Source organism: Motacilla alba, chromosome 10, assembly GCF_015832195.1.
Source record: "Motacilla alba alba isolate MOTALB_02 chromosome 10, Motacilla_alba_V1.0_pri, whole genome shotgun sequence".
In the NCBI taxonomy this organism is placed as follows: Eukaryota; Metazoa; Chordata; class Aves; order Passeriformes; family Motacillidae; genus Motacilla; species Motacilla alba.
In genome coordinates, this window is record NC_052025.1 from 11,228,428 (window position 1) to 11,250,592 (window position 22,165).

The following is a 22,165-nucleotide window of genomic DNA, read 5'->3' on the forward strand; positions in this document are numbered from 1 at the left end:
TATCTTTCAGTGTAGTTCTCAATGATGAGATATTTACCTTCTCTTTAGCTGACAGATTTTAAACGAACCTCTACCCTTGCCTACTGCACAAAGGGGAAAAAAAAAAATCAATAAATATCTGACAACATTTATTACATTACTTCTAATGGCTCATTAATATAATGACACTTCCCTGTTATGGAATAAGTTAGTACCATTGTCAAACCAGTGCTCTCTACAGACAGAAGGTGTTCTCAGAAATGGTTCTTTTTTTAAAATAACAATTAGGAATAGCAGTATTTTCAAGCAAAAAAGCCTACTTTTCTGAATCAACCAGAGGCATTATTATTGGTTTTTATTAACACATACAAAATTATTAGGGTATACAAATGTATTTCTTTTTTTTTTTTTTGACACAGTGAAAACTAAATAAATGGGCATTACATTTGTTTACATCACATTTTTTCAAAAAACCAGTTAATGATTAAACAAAGAGGTTTATATATATGTGTATATATAGGTGTATAAAAAAAGAGAGCTTGAAATAGCTGGATAACAAATAATTGATTTATACTATCAAAAGGCTGGGAGCAATTGTGTCTCCTGTGATTGTGCCCGTAGCTTTCAAACTATGACCCCCACTGATATGAGTTGCTACTAAAAATCCAAAGAAAACAACAATGAAAAACCTCAAACAAACAAACACCACTTACTTGCCCAAAAAAAACCAAAATACCGATTCCCCCAGAACACAAAACCTCAAAGCAATGGCACAACGTTCCTCAGGCTAATATTTTTTCCTGACGGCTTCAAGCACAAATGGATTATTTTAAATATCACATAAACCTACAGTAAATTAAAAAAATAGAAGATTACTTTACACAACGCATGGAAACCATTTCTAGTGAGCACAAACATTTACAACTGTGTCATGTTTTTTCCTTGCATAACCCATACTCACACACAAAACAGTTTTCAAAAGAATTGGTGAAATAATCAGTCCACATTTGTTTCTTTTATACAATATGAAATGGTTACAATACCATAGTATTTTTTAGAATAAGTTAAACATCAAGACAAATGGCAATAGCATTGTACTATTCTTTCTACATACATATGAAATCCTGAATTTCAGTCTATTTTTATTCAGTCACAAAAATGAATAAAGACTAAGATCCAGTTATACTGGAAAACTAGGCTAGTTCTAGAAACCACAAATACTGTAAGCACTTTGGTATAATATGTACAGATTGTGCTGTCAATGTCATGCTTGCATACTAGAATTGATCAACAGATTTCCACTGGTGGAATAACGTAAAAAAGGTACTGTATGACTTGCTTTCTTATTTCTTTTTCTCTTTGCAAATGACAGAAAAAGGACACACCACAAGTACACACACAGCATTTGTATGATGTGACTACAAATTAAATATTAAAGTGTTTTTAAATACAATGCAAGGCCAGTCTTCTTAAGTGCATAGAACGTAATGCAGAATACTGTTAATTACAGGGGCAACCTCAAAGATATGAAACATTTTAACAGATATTGAACAAAGTTCTTACAAAAAAAGAGGTGTGAATGAGAATAAGCATTCTTCTATTGTTACAAAGATCAACACATGTTATCCCCCACTGGTAAGAGAAAATAACTGCTGCATCATAAAAGATGGATCTATCTATTGCATCCATTTTATCACTTTCTCTCAGAGGCTTAGAATTGCACCCTCAAACTCCTAAGCAGTTTGGAAATTTGGTTGGGGATTTTTTCCTTTTTTTCTTCCTCCTATTTTAATAAAACTTTTCTCTTTCTGAAAGCAGAACTCAAAAAGTGCATTTTAAATTAAAGGGCTTATTTTCTCCCTTATTTTATGGATGCATTTGCAACAGTTTAGAAATTTTAGCTTAACCTATTCATTCTACCACTACAATTTATCAGAATGTCTCAGATTTATTCAGGCTATTCTGCCAACAAGTTAAGTAGCCCCTTTTCTTGCAAAGCAAATGGTATTGAACTCTTAAGAAATCCAAAATACTGTAATCTTTACTGAAGTGAAATGCAAACTTAAAGATAAGGACTGCAGGATTTTCAGAAGATTTGGACTTTATGCAGTTTCCCCAAATTTGTATTTTCTCCTTTGGATTTTGGGATATAGTTAGGTACATATATTCTGTTCTACTAACACTGCAAGTCAGCTTCAGACTAAGGTCTCAGGAATGAAATGGTAGCCTCAAAATTCTCAACCCAACCAGAGGAAACTCACCCCGATCATTCCTCATTTCTTACACAACACAACAACCCATTTAACATGTAAACACAAGCAATGATGGTTCTCATTTGAAGCTCCTATTGTGGCCAGTAATACTTCACAGGTATCAGAAATAGTTTGATTAATGTCTCCCTATTACCCCCATTTCTAAGATGTCTTCTTTTCCTTACAGAAGTTTTAGCTATTCAACATCAAACAATTGCACAAAAACTACAGCACCAAGCTTTGCTAACTGAAACTGCTGGAGAGCACACACAGGAGAAAAGAATTTGACTGTGGTTGCTGAGTGAGCTAGAAGTCAAATGAGCTTAAATAAAACTAATGTTAACACATTCCTTAATTGAAATGATTAGTTCTTAGCAGAAATAAATTAAGATCAGTCTGATCTTACTGTAAGCTAGTTGGTGACCCAGCCAGACTTTTGTGCAGATTGGGGTTTTGACTGTGCCTGTTCCGACTGCGAACAGATGAAAACATTGTGTTGCAACCTGGGACTTTGCATTTGTGGAGCTGGCGGAGATGCACAGTTTTGTAATGAGCCCTGAAAGTTCCTTTATTACTGTATGTTTTTTGACATATATGACAAGTTATTGGCAAACTGGAAGGTAAGTTTATCAAGTTTTGATTAGCTTTCTCAATTAGAGAACAGTCTTGGTAGAGTTCATCATTGGGCATTAGGCTGGGTCCTTCACAGCTTTCATCACTATCATCCAAGGGCATGGTGCATATCTCACTTCCTCCGTCAGAATCCCAAGAAGAATGAGCACTGCTCTCAGATTTAACGCTGGAAGTAGTGCTTAGATCCAGAACAGCTCCATCATTTAATGGATCATATCCATAACTCTCAGAACAGGGTTCTGCAATTTTGCTCATTGGAAAAATGTAGCTGCCTGTTCTGTTCATTCCTTTGAAGATTACAGAAGTACGTCCAACGTGTTGTTTTAAAGAGACATCCTGGCAAAACTCCTTAGCCATGTCTTTCAAGAGGTATGTTGCATTGAAATGGTTGTTCAATTCCAGTGTATCTTTAGTCAGAAGTTTATGGTGAAGATTTAGGTTTGAACTATGTCTAGAAGAACAAAGACAAGCTTAGCAAGAAAGTGTTTGACCTCACTTAGCAGCTGTTTCAAAATGATTATAAACAAAAAAAAAAAAAGGAAAATCATTATTTAGTAGCATGCATGAATTGTATACCTCAGATTTGACCAACTACCACACAGAGTGCACATGGACAATTTACACATGCGACTGGGTTTCTGAACTTGCTTGCACTGGCATAGATCAGATTCCATGCAATAACTCTACAGCAATCCATGTTTAAGATTCTCACTTGCTTTGGGGGTAGCTGGCTGCTCTGCTAGATCCAGTGCTAAGCCTAAAAGAGGTGGAGGCAGACTAAAATCCTGTAAACTGAACTGAGATCAGAGAATGGACTGAGGAGGGTAAGAAACAAGATTCTTTCCCAATGGACAAAGCAGGAAAGGATTGACACGTGAGTTTGCAAAAAATGTTGATGATCCCATGTACTCTAACCATGTCCAGGATGCAGCTGTACTCATCAGTACAGAGCCTTTTCTTGACAGAAGTTTCCTTGAAAAAGGAAAATTGAAATATATACAACTTGCAGTTTTCAAACAGGCACCTCTGGGTTCAGTTTAAAACCACCAAAACATACAGAATCACTGTTCCTCACTGAATATTATCAATCAGCTCACTGGGAACTTACAGGCTCTGTCTAGAAGGCTGAGCTTATTGTAATACTGGTAAAACATCTGTCTTTCTCCTTGCCATCATGGTTTAAACAGAACCATGAATTGTTCAGAAAGGCACAGAAATGTTTGGCACTTGTAGTCACACTACTCTATGATAAAGTCTAGAAACTTCTGCAAAGTTGCTCCAAATAACTATTGTTTTGTATGAAGTTTGTGAAATGACTTCTGAGCTTGCTTGTCTTTTTTTTTTTTTTTTTTTTTTAAAGCCATCTTCCAAAAAGCACCTATGTGAAAACTCATCTCAACATATTGGTGTGGGAAGGAATTTATGGCATGTGAATGCAAATCTTACTGCTGGCCCTCTTTCCTGTGGCCCATATCGCAATTACAGTGGAGAGGAATTCACATCTGGAAAGATGCAGGAGCAGGGTATGAAACCCTGCCAGCAGCAGATGAATCTGTGCATCTCAGATGCAGCGGCCAGTCCTCAGAGACCGGCTCATCCTCTCTCTGGATTGCATCAGCTGGCTCCAGCACTCCTAGCAGATTACAGACAATCTAAACCGCGTGTCACTCTGAACTACTATCCAGGCATGCTTCCTGCAGCCAAAAGCTGCTCTAACACCGCTACACACTTGGAAAACTCGTAACACTTCGTTGCACTTGAATAGGTTGGTTACCTACCACTGACCACTTCAGATACATTACTGACGGTCAACAACAAAGCTTCAGCACTTGTTGCTCAGTTTATGTGCAAAATAGGTTGAAATAAAATGAATTACAGCAATACAGTACTGAAATGAACATTAAACTGAATCAAGCTCATGCTTTAGTTTAGAAATTAGTATTTAATCTCACAGAAAAGCACTACTGATATGGATAAACACCAGATAGTGTTAGTTTGACTACCACTGCCTAAGGTTAATTTTGGGCTGACAAAGACTAATCTTGCTTTTCTTATGGGCTTTTCTCACCAGTCTGTTCCAAATCCTTGAGTAAAGAAAAAATAAGGGCAAGTGAAGATTTCCTAAATTGACCTCATTGCTTTTTCTTTAAAAACACTGTATACATTAAAATATACATGAAATTACATATTAAACATGTAAGTCCACACATGCATCTACTGAAAAATTGCTGAATTCATACCCTTATGGCTTTCCCTTTATGTACTAAAGTATTCTTTCAACTACTGCAGTCTTTATCAGTTATGAAATTTTCATGGCTTTATTTAATACCTTGTAGTCTTGTGGAAAGGAAATGTTTCTTTCAATGGATTTTCATTTCAAGAACGTTCTGATAAGTTATCATACCTGTTATATGAGGATACACAGAAAATATTTGTAGGCTCCATTCCTCAAACACTCATTTTAATTTCAAATTAGGCTCCATTGTGATGGTAAAATAAATACAATTTTGTTTATAATTTTCTTACCTGTCTCGACTTCTACGAGAAGGGAAAGCAGCATTACAGCCCTCAACTGTGCAAATATGCATTTCTTTGAGATGTACATTTTTGAAATGCATTTTTACACTGTAAGGGTTTTTAAAAGTCTTCTTACAGATGTCACAATGAAAGCGGCTTTCTTCCTTCTGAATCCCTAGTGCATGTTGACTGACATGATCCATATCTTTAGAGTCTTCAAAACAAGGAATGGCAGCACCCCTGTTTGACAAAGTGCTGAAAAAGCCCCCGGTCAGCAAGTGGTGTTGCAATTCAGGGCAGTCATTTTTAGGAATCCTTTGCTTTGACTGCTCTTTAATATACATGGGGGGTTCAGTCATTGGTTTTATAACATCACTGTGGTGGTGTTTTGGATCTTCATATATAATCTCATGGGAAACTATTTTTAATGGCTGGTTTTCTTCTGGTTTAACCTCTTTCTCACAGTGTTGCAATTCATTCTCAGAGATATCCTCGATGTATTTGTTATTTGGTGCAAAGACAGATTCAAAATACTTTGGGCCCTCTACCCCAGAGAGAGATTTCCATGAATTACCTGAATGGGGGTGCTTTTCCACCCTGTCGGTCACCCGCTTCTCTATCTTATGCTCACAGGTCTCAAGCTCTCCATCGCTTACCCCCTGCAGGCGTGAATCATCTTCAGAACTGGCAACATCGCTACTTTCATGGGGTGTCTCAACAGCTTCTTTCTCTATCTTAATGGGCATACTGGACTTGCGAGACTTCTTCTTGGGGAGCACGTCAAATGGCAATTCATTGGCAACAAGCTGCTCTGGTATTGAGGAAGAAACAAGAGGCAGAGAAGGAAGAGTACCTGGAGTATTGGCAAGCTCAGCTGGTGTGACTGGACTACGGTAAAAAGGAAGAACAGGCTGTACTGTCTTCAGGTTTGGAAAGAGGACACCGTTATGTCCAATACTGGAAAATCCAGCCTGGCCTTTTGAATCTGTACAAGAGCTGGCATAGCTGGAAATAGTTCTGCTATCCGGAGTTAAAATTGTGAATTCTGTCCTTTTACTATCTCCAGGTCCAGCAATGGTCAAACCATTTCTTAGATCTTTATCCCTGTTATTTCTGTTCATTGGCATATGGAGTCTGGGGTTAGGATTTGCACTATGACGATTTCGACTACGCAGAGAGCTAAACACCATATTGCAGCCCTCAATGGTGCATTTGTGCTTTATCTTCAGATGAACAGCATTGTAATGTATTTTCAAAGTACCTTTATCATAAAATGTTTTTTCACATGCAGTGCAGAAGACACGCCCTTTCCTTGGCCCAGTATTTTTTTCGACAGATTTCATTTTGTTTTCTGGAGATAGTGCTGTCATTTCAAGCTTGGCTGCTTTATTATGTGAACTGGAATCACTTAAAAGAGCATCATCTTCTGTTTTAGTGATATCTGGGCCATTTATGCTCCTCTCATTATCAACTTGAAATGGTGCAGAACTAGAAGTTAAGAAACTGCTTTCAGAAAATGGTATCTGAAGATCTTGTTTGGTTTCATTGCTATGGTCTTGACCTTGCTCAATCAAATGTCTTTCTGGTGGTGAACCTATCAAAGGTGGAGGCACTGGACTGAAAAACTGAAACGGCAGCATGAAAGCCATGTTATTTACAATATTCTCAAAGGGATGAATGTTGGTGGGACTCATTTTGTCCAAGGAAGCAGAAAAATTAGGACTGTGTGGGTTGCAGCTCTCAATGAATGCCCTAATATCCAAATTGGCAGTTGGTGGTGGTATTATGATCGACTGCCCTTCTTTCTCTTGAATTGCCATTAACTCTACAATAGACTTAGTTTCTCCAAAGCGAAGGAACTGCTGCAAAGTAGCCAGTTCTTCTTCAGTGGTCATTATGCTCCAGTGATCCAGCACCTTTCCTGAAGCATCCTAAAGCCAAAAATATTTAAATGAGTTAGACATTAGTTAAGGCAAACAAAAACCTCTTCCCCTCAAATCTCTTTTTTTATTCTCCAGCAAAAAATTTTAAAAATTCAACTTAATGAGATAAATGTGAATTCTGTGATAATTTCTTCAAAATTTTATAACATTGGTGATATTACTTCTTCCTGAACTAACAGTAATACTTTCCAATAAACTGTTTTTTTCACAAAAATTAAGACACGTTATTTGAACAACAGATAGTATCCTGTAAGCACAGACAGGAGAGATGGAGCAATCAGACCAAGATTTAGCTCCTCATTTAAGTCAAGTATTCTTTCATTGCAAGTTTAATAATCTTCCAAGCAACTAAGATCAGAGAACAAATGAACCTATATTGATCTATTGCCAGTTTTCACAGAGCACAGCTGTAATTACACTAGTGTTGGAGTTCTTTCAAACTCGAGCTATGCCTAACTTTTCCCAATAACTACAATAAATATTTTATCACAGAACATGTATTTGATGGCCTACTGAGATTTTTCACAGTGCATGTAAGAGTTTCTAAGATGATGAAGAACGTAACATTATAAATTTTTCATGTGATAGAGGTTCAAGGTAATTGATTCCATATTTTTAATCCTAACACTAAAAAGCAAGATTATCAAGACCATTAAATATTGATTCATGTCATAATGTAAGATCATAATGTTACTTTACATAAAAGGTAACTTCCACAGCAGCAAGGACTAACATCAGTGTAAGCACAGAGGGCCAAATACACTCTGGCTGCAGCTCCAGTAAGGTCGATAGCACTACCAGAGATTAATATTGTCCCTGGTGTTTTAAATAATGGTAAGTTTATTTCTTGATGTATTATTCTGCTGTATAAAAGCAAACTCACTGTTTAAATAATACTGGAACAAGTTCTAAAGCCTTTACTTTGATACAACACCAGTAACTTTTGATTTTGATTTTTGCTTACCTTTGTTGTTAGATTTCAGCAAGTAGAAAGATTTCAATTAAGTCCAACTAAAAAAAAGAGACCAATCACCAGAAATCCACCCTTTCTTTTCTGGCATTAAGATTGTATGTGTCTATGCCTTTCAGATATGCCACACTGTTAACACATTGTGAACCACTGAGAAGATTAAGATAGAAAACTACTTAAGGGTCATATGTTTATTTTAAAAGCCCCTCTAAATACCTGCAGCACATATCCACGTATATAATCCTGCAGTGTCCAATCCAGAGCATGGAGAATCTGTATCACCTCTTCCTGCTTCAGAACACTGAAAAGCCGATCAAGCAGAATTTTAAGGCGTACAGGAATGGCTTGTGTTCCGTATAACATGAGGCTACTGATATCAAAGACAACATTGGATTGAACTATTTCTACTTGGCTTGATGGGTAGAGGTTGGGAATCCTTAGTTTGCTCAGGGCTGAAAATAAAAATCACAAAATGTAAATAAGCTTCAGTCCCGAGAAAGAGAAAATGAAATGCAACTAATATTGGGGTGGGGGTTAAGGAGGGACATAAAAAGCATGTAATAGTTATGAGGATGCTAATGGTTTTCTATAGATTGTAAAAACAAATATTACCATGTGCTACCCATCCATGCCGGCATTGGTCACATTGTCGTTGATTTATTTTCCCAGGTTTGAAACACTGACAACTACAGTTCACGAGAGTGCAGCGGATAGCCTGGAGATCAATGGAAAGCATGATAGGTAATATATGAGCACCGTTCAGAGTGTGCAGATTATACATCTACAGTACCCCCATAAAATCCACATGACGACAGAATTTACATACCAACACAGACCTATCAATGTGCAAAGTAAGTAACCCAGGCAAAGCCCGAGTTATACAAGGCTACCTCTGCCTAGAAGAGTCGAGTCACCAGCAGAAACACTACAGTAACATGGAAGCAGAATATTTAAAATATACATAGCAACACTTCTGTGGATTTATTTAGGCTGAAGCACCTTCATAACAATTATTGTTATAAATTATGTATTCATCTAAGCTATGATCCCATATATGATCACTTTCTCAGGAAGGTTTGAAAACAAAGCTGTACAGATGAAAGACCCCTCTTACAGTTTTGCTGGCACTCCATACTGCAGTATTGCAAGTTCTAATGAGCAATGCATCAGCTCTGCACAGATGCCATGCCCTACACACCCAGAATTCACATGAAATATTTGTATTCTGTCAAAGACACAGGAGTTCACTAATTCTCCTCAGCAACAAAGTTCACCAAAACGTACTCCAACTGGTCAAAGTCTAAACAATCACATTTTGAAAGCAAAATAGAGCACACAGAACACCAGCTGCACAGTTCAAATTGTACATAACTTTACTCTTACCAAGGTCATCTATAGTGCAAATCAAATTAGTATTCAGATGTCCCTAATCAATGGGGTGATACAAACTGGCTTCCTGGAATATATGATTTCTGCTGTATGTGCCCATCTGCTGGAGAAGGCAAACAGACAACTTGGAGGTCCTAGTTAAAGGTCCTGAGGGATTTACTACAGAGCAAAACTTTTGCAGGATTCTGCACTGCTTGGATCTGGCACAGAGAATAGTTCCTGCATAAACAGAATATTTATTGAGGGAGAGAAAGCAAAGAAATTGATGTGAAGAATATCTTCACTGGAATAATAATGAAAAAGAGTTAGATCATGCAATTGAAAAATGTTGGCATTTTTCTGCTTTTAAATTAATGTCCCCTCTCCTAAGGTTTTATGCAAAATGGGGACTTCTACTCCTCAACATACCTACAGGAAAGTAAGGTAAGATTTGAAGAAAAAAGGAAATGTTGCATTCCCACACTGGCACTTCAGAAAACATACAAGGAAGCCTGACTGTCCAAAAACTTGCTATGAAAGATGGATGCAAGAAACATTTAAACTCAAAAGTACATGGCAGAAAGTTAATCTCACTGAGATTTGCAACGGGCATTTCTTTAGACTTGCAGCTTCTGGCTGACTCAGGGCACAAGAAGACACTGCATACAAAAGGTTACTATAAACAAGCATGTTCATGACATTTGGATGTCTGGCACTTCACAGTAATGGATTTGGAGGGAGATTTTAAAATCTCAGAATTTGGCTTATCCAGGAGTTGCCTTACATGCACATCTCCAAACTGCAGCGACTTGATGCTGAGGGTTGCCTGTATTTGAAGAATTGGAACAAGTGGCAACAAGGCTCTTGAAATCTCTGAATCACTTTGCCTTTAATCTTTTAAAGGAGCCGTTGCAAAATCCCGTGTTCTTGAGAAAAGCTCTTGCTCCCCATAAAGTCATAAAATACACATCAATACCCTATGCAGTATTGCTTCATTTTAATGGAGGATATATTTTCACTCAGATGCTAAAATACTTCCACATAACAATAAAAAGCCATAAATTTCTTATGGAAACGATGGGGGAAGAAAAGGTGTAGTTGACTGTGGATTCATTTCTACCACAAGATCTCAAACAATAATGCAGATTGAATCTTCTGCCTCTCTGCATACGTAATATTCTGTGACTTGCCTGGACTGAAGCTCTTCCACAGGCAACCCTTCTAGGTTCAGTAAGGTGCAGTGCATTCCATAAATGCATCTTTTACATTCCCTTCAGACAAAATTACAAAAGAGTACTTCCTTTTTCTGCAAGAAGTAACAGAAATCTGCACAATGAAAAAAGCTGTCATGATGATAAGTTAATTGAGATTCCAAAATTTTTAAAATTCCTTTTCCTTTGGACATGTTCCACAAATCACTGACCTTTAAAACTACTTTTTCTATTAATTTGTGTACTTGGACAAGTAAGATACACCCCACCAAATTTTGCATTTCATAGCTTTCTGGAAGAGCATTCTTCTATATGGCACATATGTTTATTTTGCTTTCCTGTGTTTGTGTAGAAGACTGCACATGCCAAAACAGGAACAAGTAAAAGGAGGGCATTTTGTTTTACATATATGAAAGCAGCTGTTCCAAAGGGAGTAGAGTTCCCCCTCTATTCTAAATATTGAACTGAAGCTCTCTCAAGTCACATTATTGCTTCTGGAAACTAGAAGGAGTTAGCTTGCATCCTGGTGCATATGAAAGATGCACCCTCGAATCGGGGAATCTGTGCTGACTTAAAAAATGACTTGAAACAATCCCTAAGAAGAAACAACTGATTTTTCAGATTTTTAGCATTTCACTTCATTTGTGCTTGTCACAGTCTATGCCTCCTAAAGCTTTTCTAGCAACATTTATAATAATATATATAGACACAGAATATATAACAAAGCAAAATTAACTTCTGAAATAATCAGTGAATAACAATTTTAAATTTTCACTGTTCAACTTAAAAAGGTATTTGTAAAATATGCTCCTTGATTATCTCCCAAATTAACACATATCGGACTTGATTGAAAAGAAATTTAGCAATACTTCATGAAAATAATACCCTTGTCTTTTGCCCGTTAATCCTACTGTCCTTAATAACCTATTCTAAGGTACTGTAATTATATCAAGTCTTTTAATAAGCTTTATTTTCCCAACAAGTGGAATGTACACACAATTTCATTCTGCAGAACAAAGAAATAACTTTCGGTATTGCATAGATGCAAAGCTTGAAAATGATAATTAAAGGATTGGAAATGTAGAAGGAAATTACAGTGGAAATTTTTTAAAGTACAATCCTTTCATTCACATCATTATTTAATTTCATTTTCTAGAAACAGAAGGCAGATGGTCTAAAAACTGAATCTTATGCTATCATCAAGGATCTTGCTATTGCTTTCCAGTCACTCTCTCCTTCACAAATGGATCTTTCCTAATCCATTATCAGACCCACTTTCTTAACTCTTTTAAAAAATAGAGTTGAAAAGATTGATCAAAATGTTCAGTGGTTTTACCAGCACGACCGTGGGAATCTGAATGCTGAACTTCAAATAAAAATGATCCCTCATTACAAGACAGACATTAACCATTAAACTGGTCACTGAAAAGCATCTGACTACTCATCATTGCACCTTAACATGTGCTGCTTGAAAGTCACGCCTGCTCACATCCTTTTTTTGCCAGATATTGATGTGGCTTCAATTATGCTTCAAAAGTTACTGAATGTTTCTTTGCAACCCACTCACAGCCCTCACAGCGAAGGTAAAGCCCAGGCTAATGGGACATACTCATGCTGATTCTGGGTATATAATCAGGCTTCATTTCACAAAGCAAGTTTGAGGCAGTCTCACGGGACCTATGCTTACTTGCAACATACAACAGGTTTAAAAAAAAGCAACAAGACAAGAAGGGCATGATAAGCGTATCCAATCTCATTCAGTGTTAAGAGGGTTCTGGTTTGACAGCACTTTGGCTTGGGAAATAAATTAAGAATCAAGGAAATATTGAAGATCTTGTCAGGACCGAGTTGGAGATCTGTGCTCATGCTGGAAAGCTGCTCTGGGTCCCTGCACGCAGCAAGGGCTGCAAGTGCAGACACCAGTAACATGGAAGAGCAAGTCCCACATTACCCTGGTGCTATTTAACAACAGAAATGCGCAGGTTAGCAACCTCACTTTCTGTCATTTAAAAAAACCCTTGCCTTTTTTGCACGAAGTTTCTCTCCACTTAATAAACTGCGGCCTTTTTTTTTTTAAGCTACTGCCATCACATGAAGAGCTTGAGAGCTTCCTTGCTCTGCTATGAGGATTACTGACAAAATGGTGTCATTGATGTCAGGTTACAGGAATATATTTTGCAGGCAGGTCTTAAAAATTTCTATCAGTTTAAAATGCAAGTTGGAAGAAGGAATAGGAGTTAAAGGAAACAAATACATGAGAGAAACTTTCATTAGATGAGCTATAGCAGATACTGCCTTCATTGCCCTCTCTTGAGGGTTTCTAGCAACAAGCCCTATCTCCTATGGCCATCTCATCATCATAATCATCCCACTGAGTATATGTAACCCACCACTGGTGAACACTAATCCTATAGCAAAGAAGTGGGACAAATCCCATATTTGCAGAACAGACGCACAGAGGCTCCACAGTAACAATGTTTGTGGAGAAAGGCATGATTTACTGTGGGGGAAGAAAAAAATTAAACACGGGACATAGGTCTGGTTATTTGGAAGTATTTTCTTGCTTACTCCTTGTAAAATATTTGCAAGGGAAGTAAAGGGGTAGATACCTTTACCATCTCTTAAATTGAAAGTACAGTCACAGCTAACTGAAAGGCCAAATCTGTGTGCACCTTTCACAGAGAACAGTGATTATAAATGAGTGTGAAGTTGCCCTTCTGGTCCATATTTTTTCTTCCCGGTTTTTATTATAATCCACCAGGTTTCTTGTGTTTGCAGAATTTAAATTAGTTCCTTTTTCCTCACTGAGTTACACTTGATTACTTTTGTGTTTGAATCCTTTGCACAATCACTGAAAGCAGAGACAAATCAAAAACCCCGTATCATAAGCATCTCTCTCAGTGCCTTTTCCACACGATTCAATGAGCAAAGCTTTGCTTTGTCCATTGTTTGTTAGGCAACTTTTGCCACTTTCCCTTGGGATATATTCTGCTGCTAAATAACACTGTCTGTCAGTTTTGTCATGATTTAAAACAAGTTCTCAATTTAGCTTTTGTTCACCTTACTTTCACTGTATCACAATCCAGCTTACCCTTATCAGACTAATATCTGGGGTTTTATCCATTCCACATGTATTTGTATCCCCCCTGTCCACTACAGGGCATATTTAGTCCTTGTGTCTGTTCCTCCTGAAGACAGACTTCAGTTTTCAACACACTGTTGAGCTCTCTGTAGTTAACAGGAATTAAAATATATGCCAGCATGTTTCACATACAATCAAAAAATGTGCTGGGCTGCTCGAAATGGCGGAAGTACTTGTTGAAGATGTAGCCCAACAATTAGGCATGAAATACATGTTGATATTAAATCTGTTGGATTAAGCACCTTTACTCTAATTGTTCCTTGAAAGTTTCAATGTACTCTCAGCTTAGAAAGGCTCTGAATCCCATCTGCCTGTGGAGACCATTAGCAGGGCCCCTGCAGCATCTTCAAGGAAAGGCTCTGGGCCATTTTCTTCTTCCTGACATGCTCACTTCAAAGAGGTAACAAGATGCCTGGAGGATGGACAGAATATGGAAGCCCCGTGCTGCCTGTAAGTGGAGCTGGGAAGACACACTGGGAACAGGAAAAGAGAAGAACAGCGCACTGCAGCACACTGATGTGCACAGGTCTGACAGCAAGGCTCAGCTGAGTTACTCTGCACAAAGACTTGGCCCATGCTACAACTTGCACGTGTTCAGCTCAGTATTGTGGTGAGTATTCCTTCTCAGTATTCCTTCTGTCACGTGTTTAAGGTCCTGGAAAGTTCCTCACCACCACAGCACAGAAACACTGCCTGCCTATCACAGTCTGAGCCTATCCCTGAAACAAAGGGATTTGCATTCAAGTACATTTCCACCTAATCCACTACACTTGTTTTCTGCAAGTTCTATTATTTCTATAGTAAAGCTTTGAAAAATTTAAAATAAATAATTAAACAAAATTATTAAAATAAGAAAAATGTCCTTACAAGATTTCTAATTATATTGGACTGAATGCACACATTACTTTCACAGTCTTATATCAAAAAAATCTGTTTCTTACAAAGTAACAGCTGCTGTTAATGGTTATTTAATAAACATAAGTAACAGCAAATAATTTTCCTAAAAAGCAAACCAGCTTTGCAGCCTGTTGTATCCAGAAAACATACCTGATATCTTCTGTATTTTGAGCTTTTAATTAAGTAGAGAAAAGTTGTACACAGATGTGACAGTAAACAGCTGACCAAATAGCTCCAACCTTCTCCATTCAGACCCATTAAAAATGCTGGCCTGAGATGATTCATATGACAAACTTCTTATTAGCAAAATAATTTAGGAAAATTATTGTCTCCTGCTTAAGAGACTGATTAGGAGACAGATGGGAAGGGTGGAGGTGGGCCACAATTTGCTTTTTACAGTGCCACTAAACACTAAAGTTACACTCACAGCTCAGTTCCTAATCTGACAATGGCTCCTTGGTAATCTGGCTGGTTTTCATTCACACCAACCATTTATTCCAACCAAGTTTAGGAGGTGCAAGAACCTTTGAAAAGTCCAGACAAAAAGCTTTTGTTTCAGAGGCCAACCATGGATTTAAAAGTTGATCGTGCCCTATTCTACTGAAAATTTTGGCTGGTGTAGCTACCACTCCACTCCCACTTACCCCTGTTCTGTGGGAGAATTATGCTATGATTTTTCTGTTAGAAGTACACAAATCCACGACTGAATACATTTTCTAGATAAGACGATGGAATACAACCCATTAATTATTTGGATCCTTATGTATATATCCATACTGTTTATTTGGGGTCAGATACCAAAATCTGACCTCCTTTTAAACATCCACAGCCTAAGAACACACATAATCAGGATATTTACAACCCAGAGCCTGCAGCAAATTGCATTACTCCATTGCCCTCTCCCTCTGTGGGGCTGAACAAAACAAATTTTGGCCTAGAATTTGAACAAATATCTCTCTTGTGGGAGCAACTGAGCACTTTTAGTTGAGAATGTTTAATTGTCCTTGTAATAATTGACTAAAATATCCTCAAAACCAGACAAAAGTGTGAGGAGAGTGAATAAACTCAGTAAGACAGAGGTGAAATTAGATAATACCTTCACAGGATGGCACCACTCTGTCAAGTCAACCTTTCTTGTGGATTTAAAAGACAGTCCGCCATGTCACCACTTCATTAAAAATTTTTTCTATGTGAGAAGAGTCTAGGAGTGAGAGCTGAGACAAGAGAGTGAGCTGACACAGCCTCACAACCCAGAGCTGGTTCAGGCCCCATGGCAGAGGGAGAGGAGCTTGGGGCAGTCCCGGGCACTGCGGCAGGCGAGGAAGCACAAGGAGCTGCTTCTGAGAAAGGCAGCCATGCTGTAAGGCCAAGCTTTAATCACAGCATAACTTGTGGGATGAAAATCACTCCTCGTGCATGTCACTTACCCTACAGGGCCCCTTAGGGCAACTCCTGTTAATGGCACTGTCAAAATAATTATAAAGAGAGAAGAATTCGTGTGTGTGTGTGCATGTGAGCGTGAGCACACACACTCGAGTGCTACTCTAAACAAAAAGCACTGGACAGTAAAACTTCATTTTGCCATTCAGCAGCACGACTGTAGATAGACTGGCTTATGCTGCAATTAATCTCACTTGTTAACAACAGGTAAGTGCTGACAGACAGCTCGGTCCACCTCAGGGACACAGGCAGAGCCTCTTTTACGGTTTGGTTTGGAAATGAAAACAAGAAATACAAATTGAGGAAGGAAAGCCATCATGTTATCATTATCTTAGAGCTGTTATTTACTTTTGATTCTGAAACAGACTGTGATGCTACAGTTCCCACAGCATACGAGCCCTAGCCTGTGTAAGTCAGAAACATTTTGCTGGTATTAAGCAGTGTATCTATCACACTATATTAAAGTAATGTCCCTTTAAAATAAATTTTAGGGAAAAATCATTCTTATTCGTGCATTTCAAAAATGAGTAACAGCTTGCTGCATATTGATGAGAAAAACTGGTCAGACTTTAGGGGTAAAGGTGAGTCACTGGACAGAAAGGACATGAAATTTTATGCAATAAAGCACTAGATGCTACTTAGTCTAACAAATAAGTTGTGCACATACTGCTTATCCATACTGACATGCCAAGCATGCTACACTAAATGCTGAAGCTACAGGATCTAGCCACGAACTGCAGTTGAATTAAATATTTAACTCCAAGCCCCATGCTAGCAAGAAGTAAGTGTTATGAACACAAATGCACGAGTATCAGAGAAATGAGGAATATTAGAATATATCAACTGCAAGGCCTTTAAAACACATCTTTAACTCTTCACGTATTTTATAAAATAGTGCATGTGTGCAATGTGGATGAGTTAATGTTATAAAGACAATCCTAAATTTTTCAGCTCCTCGCACCGCTGCTTAAGTTTCAAAGCCATAAAATATACATGCTTAAAATCTCTTCCTTTTTCCTGTTACGGAGTGAAGGCATGGATTAAAGAATAAAAGTGAAATAACAGCTTTCTGAAATATTTAGTGTTACACAATTCCATTTAATGCAATTTCATAAATTTTAAACCCAAACACTATTTGTACACATACACGATATTATCTATGGTGCTACAGTTATGCAATATTTTACGCAACAGTGCAGCTCCATTGGTAATTTCACAATTTAAAACTCAGTATTCCTTTTTATTGAACACAGGTGAGGAAATTTTCCCCTGGCTTTTAGACATCAGTTACTCTCACATGAAAAAATACCTATTATTTACTGATGATCTTTTATATTTGAAATTTGCAGTAAAAAAATAGCATTTTTCTTTTTAACACTTTTTTCCTCTTTGTTTAAATTCTCTAATGGTTTTAAAGTGTGGAATGAAATATTGTTCTTTACACTAAAATGACTAAAGTCGGTTAAAAAAACCCCACTTTTCCTCATTCCCTCAAAAATATTTTTTGAGTCTGGATACTGAAATTTCAATCTCTAGAATTTTTTTAAATGACAGCAACAAAATAATAAGAAATAAAAACTAAAAGGAAGACAGGCAATGACATTTGCTATAAAACTTCGACTGTAGCATCTGCTAGGACAAAACCTGCTTGTTTCCAGCACACAGGAACTGTGAGAGTTACTGCACCACTGAAGCCAGAAAGGACATGAGATGACCCAGAGGGCAAAATCAGTTTTTCTCCCCTACTTTTGGTGGATATTTTATGGAAAAATGAATTCAAGATCCATACCTAAACTTCAGCTCAAATCTGCATGAAAAATGTTTGCTAAATGCCAAATCATCTCAAAATGCTTTTAGAACATGTATCTGGAACAAAAGCTGTAATCTAAACCAAAACGAGAACATTTCTATTTTTATCAGAGGTGTATTTAGCATCATTACAATGAAGTCTTTATTACTGCAAACCAAATAATTCACTGGCTTGTTGGATTGGAAATGGAATGACATGCTCAATATGTAGGAACAGATCTTTTAACAGTATCACGAACAGACACGGAAGCTGGAAGTCAAGACATTTGGTATCAAAAGGCCAAACCTCACCTCAGCCTCAGGAAGCAGAAGTTCAAGTAAAAGCCTGTGAAGTGAAATTATTTGCAATAATTTCTCCTATTTCTGTGAAGATTCAGCTCTCCCAAATGTTTGTATATGTTTGCAGATACCATTATTCTTAGGGCTCTGAATAGGTTGCAGATGGTTCAGTAGTTCAAAGAATAAACAGAATAACTACTTTTAAGAAATCAATCAAGCAAAAATCTATATAATATATTAAGTATAACAAAAATGTATTTTCCATCGGATTAGTTTTTTTTTACGTGTTCACTTATTGTTAAAAGTCTGATTAAGCTGCAAACGGCTCAAAATTCTGGCGCTTAATTCAAACAGAACCGCACATTTACACTGATTATTAAAAACCCCACTATCAGCACTATACATATAATGGTAAATAATCGAGTTCAATAGCCAATATGTTCTTCAAAAGTCCATATTTTTCCCTTTTCCGTAAAAGGAGCAATTAGAAAGGTATTCTTCAGTGTATATTGTTCTAATCACTAGAACAAAGCAAACCAACACACACTGTTGTTAGCAGTTAAAATAATGATGGACCCACTTTGCCCCATGACCTGGAGTGGAGTGAGACTCCCCCACCTCCCACTCCTCTAGCACTGAGAGCTGAGCCACATTTTCACTGTTTTAAAACCAAAGGACAGAAACAGAGACTCTTGTCTAACACAACGCTTACATATCTCACAACAAACTGCACTTATTTTCCAAAAGGATGTTAAAAATAGAAGCAAATGATCTTTTCCCACCTAGAATTGTATCCTTACAATTAAAGACTATTAGCTGGCATCCCTTTTAACCGTCAAACTCAGACAGTGGCAGTTCTATAGCCACAAAGAGAAGCAGTAAATGAGAAGAACATGTTACTACACTGCATTTGAGAAAGTTTGGCTCCAAGCTATGCACTGATTAATATCAGATCTCCTTCTTTACTTGCCTCTTGACAATCTTGTCACATCTGGCTGACAAATCCTTACAAGCTTATCCAAACCAAGGCAGCCCAGATCATGCTCCGGGAGTAGCTTGAAGGAAGCGGCAACACCAGCCATGTACTGATGTGCCATCATGAAACTAATGAAGCTGACTTCACTTGCAGACTGCAGGAACACGAAGAAACACAACATGCCCCAAGGTTTTGCAACATAACGCAGAGTTAGCTCACCAAAAGATAAGACAAACAATCAGCTCCTGAGGTTCAAGAAGCCAAGTAGTTACATGAATTACAAAAATTTATATGGAATTGCTTGAACAACAATCTCAACTAAATGAGAACAATAAAATCCAGCTTCAGATCAGATGTGAAAATTGACTGTTAAATGCCTTTCAAACAATGGTTTGTTTTAAATTAAAACAAAACTAGTCTATTTTATTTTCTCTCTCCCACATCCCCAAAATACCAGACTGTTGCCTGGCTCCCAGGTTATTCAAACTGAAAAATATCTAAAAATGAAAGGGAAAAAAAAAAAAAAGAAAAGAAAAAGAAAGAGGAAAAAAGTGTCACTTTTTATCCGTAGGATTTTACAGAAGGATAAACCACAGCCTGTGTATATCAGTAGTCCTCCCCTGGGTTAGTGATCTGCCCTCTCGTCATTTTTAAACCAAGAATTCGTTACACAGACAACTGGAAGTATTTGACCAATTAATAAACCAGAAAGTAAAATGCTGCATCTTAAACACACCTAACAAAACCTCATTATGTATGAGCTAACAATTAAACCATGTTTATTTTTCTGTGTGATGAAAAAATCCAAATAAATAAGTTAAATGCATCACAATACAAGACACTTAATTGGCACAATATATTTAAAAACCCAGACCCCCCCACACACACACTCTCATACTTAAACCCACCCACCTCCTCCCCCCCACCCCCCCGCTCCCCCCCTACTAAAATACAAACAGACTGATCCTAAGAAAAGAATTGCTTGCCTTATTTTCTGGATGCTAAATAGTCAAAAATAAACTGTACATAAAGGGCATACATTACACTCCACTTTAGTGGTAATTTCTAAAGAACTTCGTAGTGAAATTACATTGTTGTCTGCTCTCTAGTGCATTTATACGTCATGATAATGATAATGTATCTGGTTAAAGCACTTGACTCAAAACACATCTGAGGCACAAATCACAGATTTTACTGCTATTAATGTATATTGAGGACTTGTACAATTAAACACTGTCAAGTATTCATGATTTACATGTTACTACTTCAATTGGAAAACAATTACACAAGTGATGGCTCTGCTTATTATAATCAGCCTGCAATTCTGCATTACTTACTGTAGAACAGGAAAGTCACACAGTTGTTTACAGTGCACAGCAGAAAGAAAAGACAGATTTTTTTTACAGTAACTAGTTTTCTACTTTTACAGTATCTTTTCATAATTAAGAAATACAGAGCACAGCTCCCTACAGCTCTCATCTCCATTGTTCATTACCCAAAACAACACCATTGCAACATTTTTTATATCTCCACAGTGCATAGCCACAAGTAAAAGTTGCACAGTAAAAACATACATTCATATAGAACTGCAAAGAACTTTCCTTACCTCAGACATTCTTACTGTGCTTATGTTTCCAGAGCTATAAAACAGTTTCCCATTCCCTCAGTGAGTTGTACAAAGAAGTACTGGAAACACTCCTGCCTGTACAAGTACTAAGGCAGAGCCATCACACGCCTCTTTACTCTTGTCTGACTCTGAGCACCTCAAGGTCTGATGTATGCTCAGGCTGTGCACAGGGGAGTGAAATAAGATCCTCCCCCTTGGTGTTCTCCAGACCTACAGTACGAAGTTGTGTCTGCCTCTCACCTCTGCAGCCAGCTCTCACCTCGCTGCCCCGGAGTGCTGTGCTCCAGCGCGCTCCTCCAGTCGCAGGGCAGTCCCCTCACAGCTGGCTTGGAGAGGGCATGACACTCATCTTTCACAGAGATTTGATCAAAAGGAGTCACGGAGGCTTGAGGCGCTCCTAATGCAGTGCGAGGAGATTCTACCTCTGCTCTGGCAGCCTAAGTAATGCATTAAATCAATGCAGCTGACCTAGGGCCTATTACAATTTTTTTCTTCTTCTTCTCGGAGTGTGCAACTATCTGCAAATAAGCTATGAGGTACTTACGAGTAAAATTACTTATTTTTAGCGTCAGTGTTGTTTTTCAAATTGCAGCTGCTGCAGGTTTGATTTTTTCTTTTTAAACATTTGCAGGTCTCAGAGGTTCTGTGAGTGGGGTGTGTATTTTTTAAAGTTAAAACATTTCCCCTTATCAACTGACTTTTGAGCTAGGGCTGAATTTTATTCTTTTTTATTAAGCTGAAGCTTCCTATTAACAACAGTACAGGTCATAAAGACAGGAGAAGAATTACTTTCTAGTAATTGGGCCAAAATCTGGTTTTAGTTATTCAGGTGTTGGGTTGCATTCATGAGCTAGAGCAGGATTTTTGTCATAGTCCTTTCTCACCTATTTAAAAAAAAACAAAACAAACCCCCAGGACAAAACACTTCTCCTCTCCTCGCCTTTTAACTGTAGATAATTTCTTTGCACTCTGCTAACTTAGGAATACTCTGTAGTAGATCAGAGACATGACCAAGTTGCAGTGAACTCAGAGGGAATCCCTGTAGGAACATACCAGGACAGCGCCTGACCAGATGAATACCTGTAATCCCATAGGAAAGGCAGTAGGAAATAAGATGGCTGT

General features: G+C 37.7%; 1 protein-coding gene across 2 annotated transcripts; it reads right to left on the reverse strand.

The window, feature by feature from the left end:
* Positions 1 to 211: 211 nt before the first annotated feature.
* BNC1 (basonuclin 1) lies at positions 212 to 21,307 on the reverse strand. Of its 2 annotated transcripts, XM_038147578.1 has the most exons (5): positions 21,023 to 21,307; positions 8,907 to 9,009; positions 8,511 to 8,746; positions 5,391 to 7,312; positions 212 to 3,315 (listed from the first exon to the last, which is right to left on the reverse strand). In XM_038147578.1, exons 1-5 carry the CDS (start codon positions 21,029 to 21,031, stop codon positions 2,634 to 2,636), a joined length of 2,952 nt encoding a protein of 983 aa, XP_038003506.1. In that variant the 5' UTR covers positions 21,032 to 21,307; the 3' UTR covers positions 212 to 2,633. The 2 variants fall into 2 exon arrangements, with proteins under 2 accessions (XP_038003506.1, XP_038003507.1); XM_038147579.1 differs by lacking the exons at positions 8,907 to 9,009; positions 21,023 to 21,307 and adding an exon at positions 8,289 to 8,335 and having other exon boundaries at positions 8,511 to 8,623.
* Positions 21,308 to 22,165: the final 858 nt, after the last annotated feature.

Bases quoted from the DNA above. Each gene is read 5' to 3' on its own strand.
- BNC1 (XM_038147578.1), bottom strand. The intron at 7,313-8,510 runs GTATTTAGAGGG...TTTTGGCTTTAG, and splicing joins TACGTGGATATGTGCTGCAG to GATGCTTCAGGAAAGGTGCT. The intron at 3,316-5,390 runs GTAAGAAAATTA...TTGTTCTTCTAG, and splicing joins TCTCGTAGAAGTCGAGACAG to ACATAGTTCAAACCTAAATC.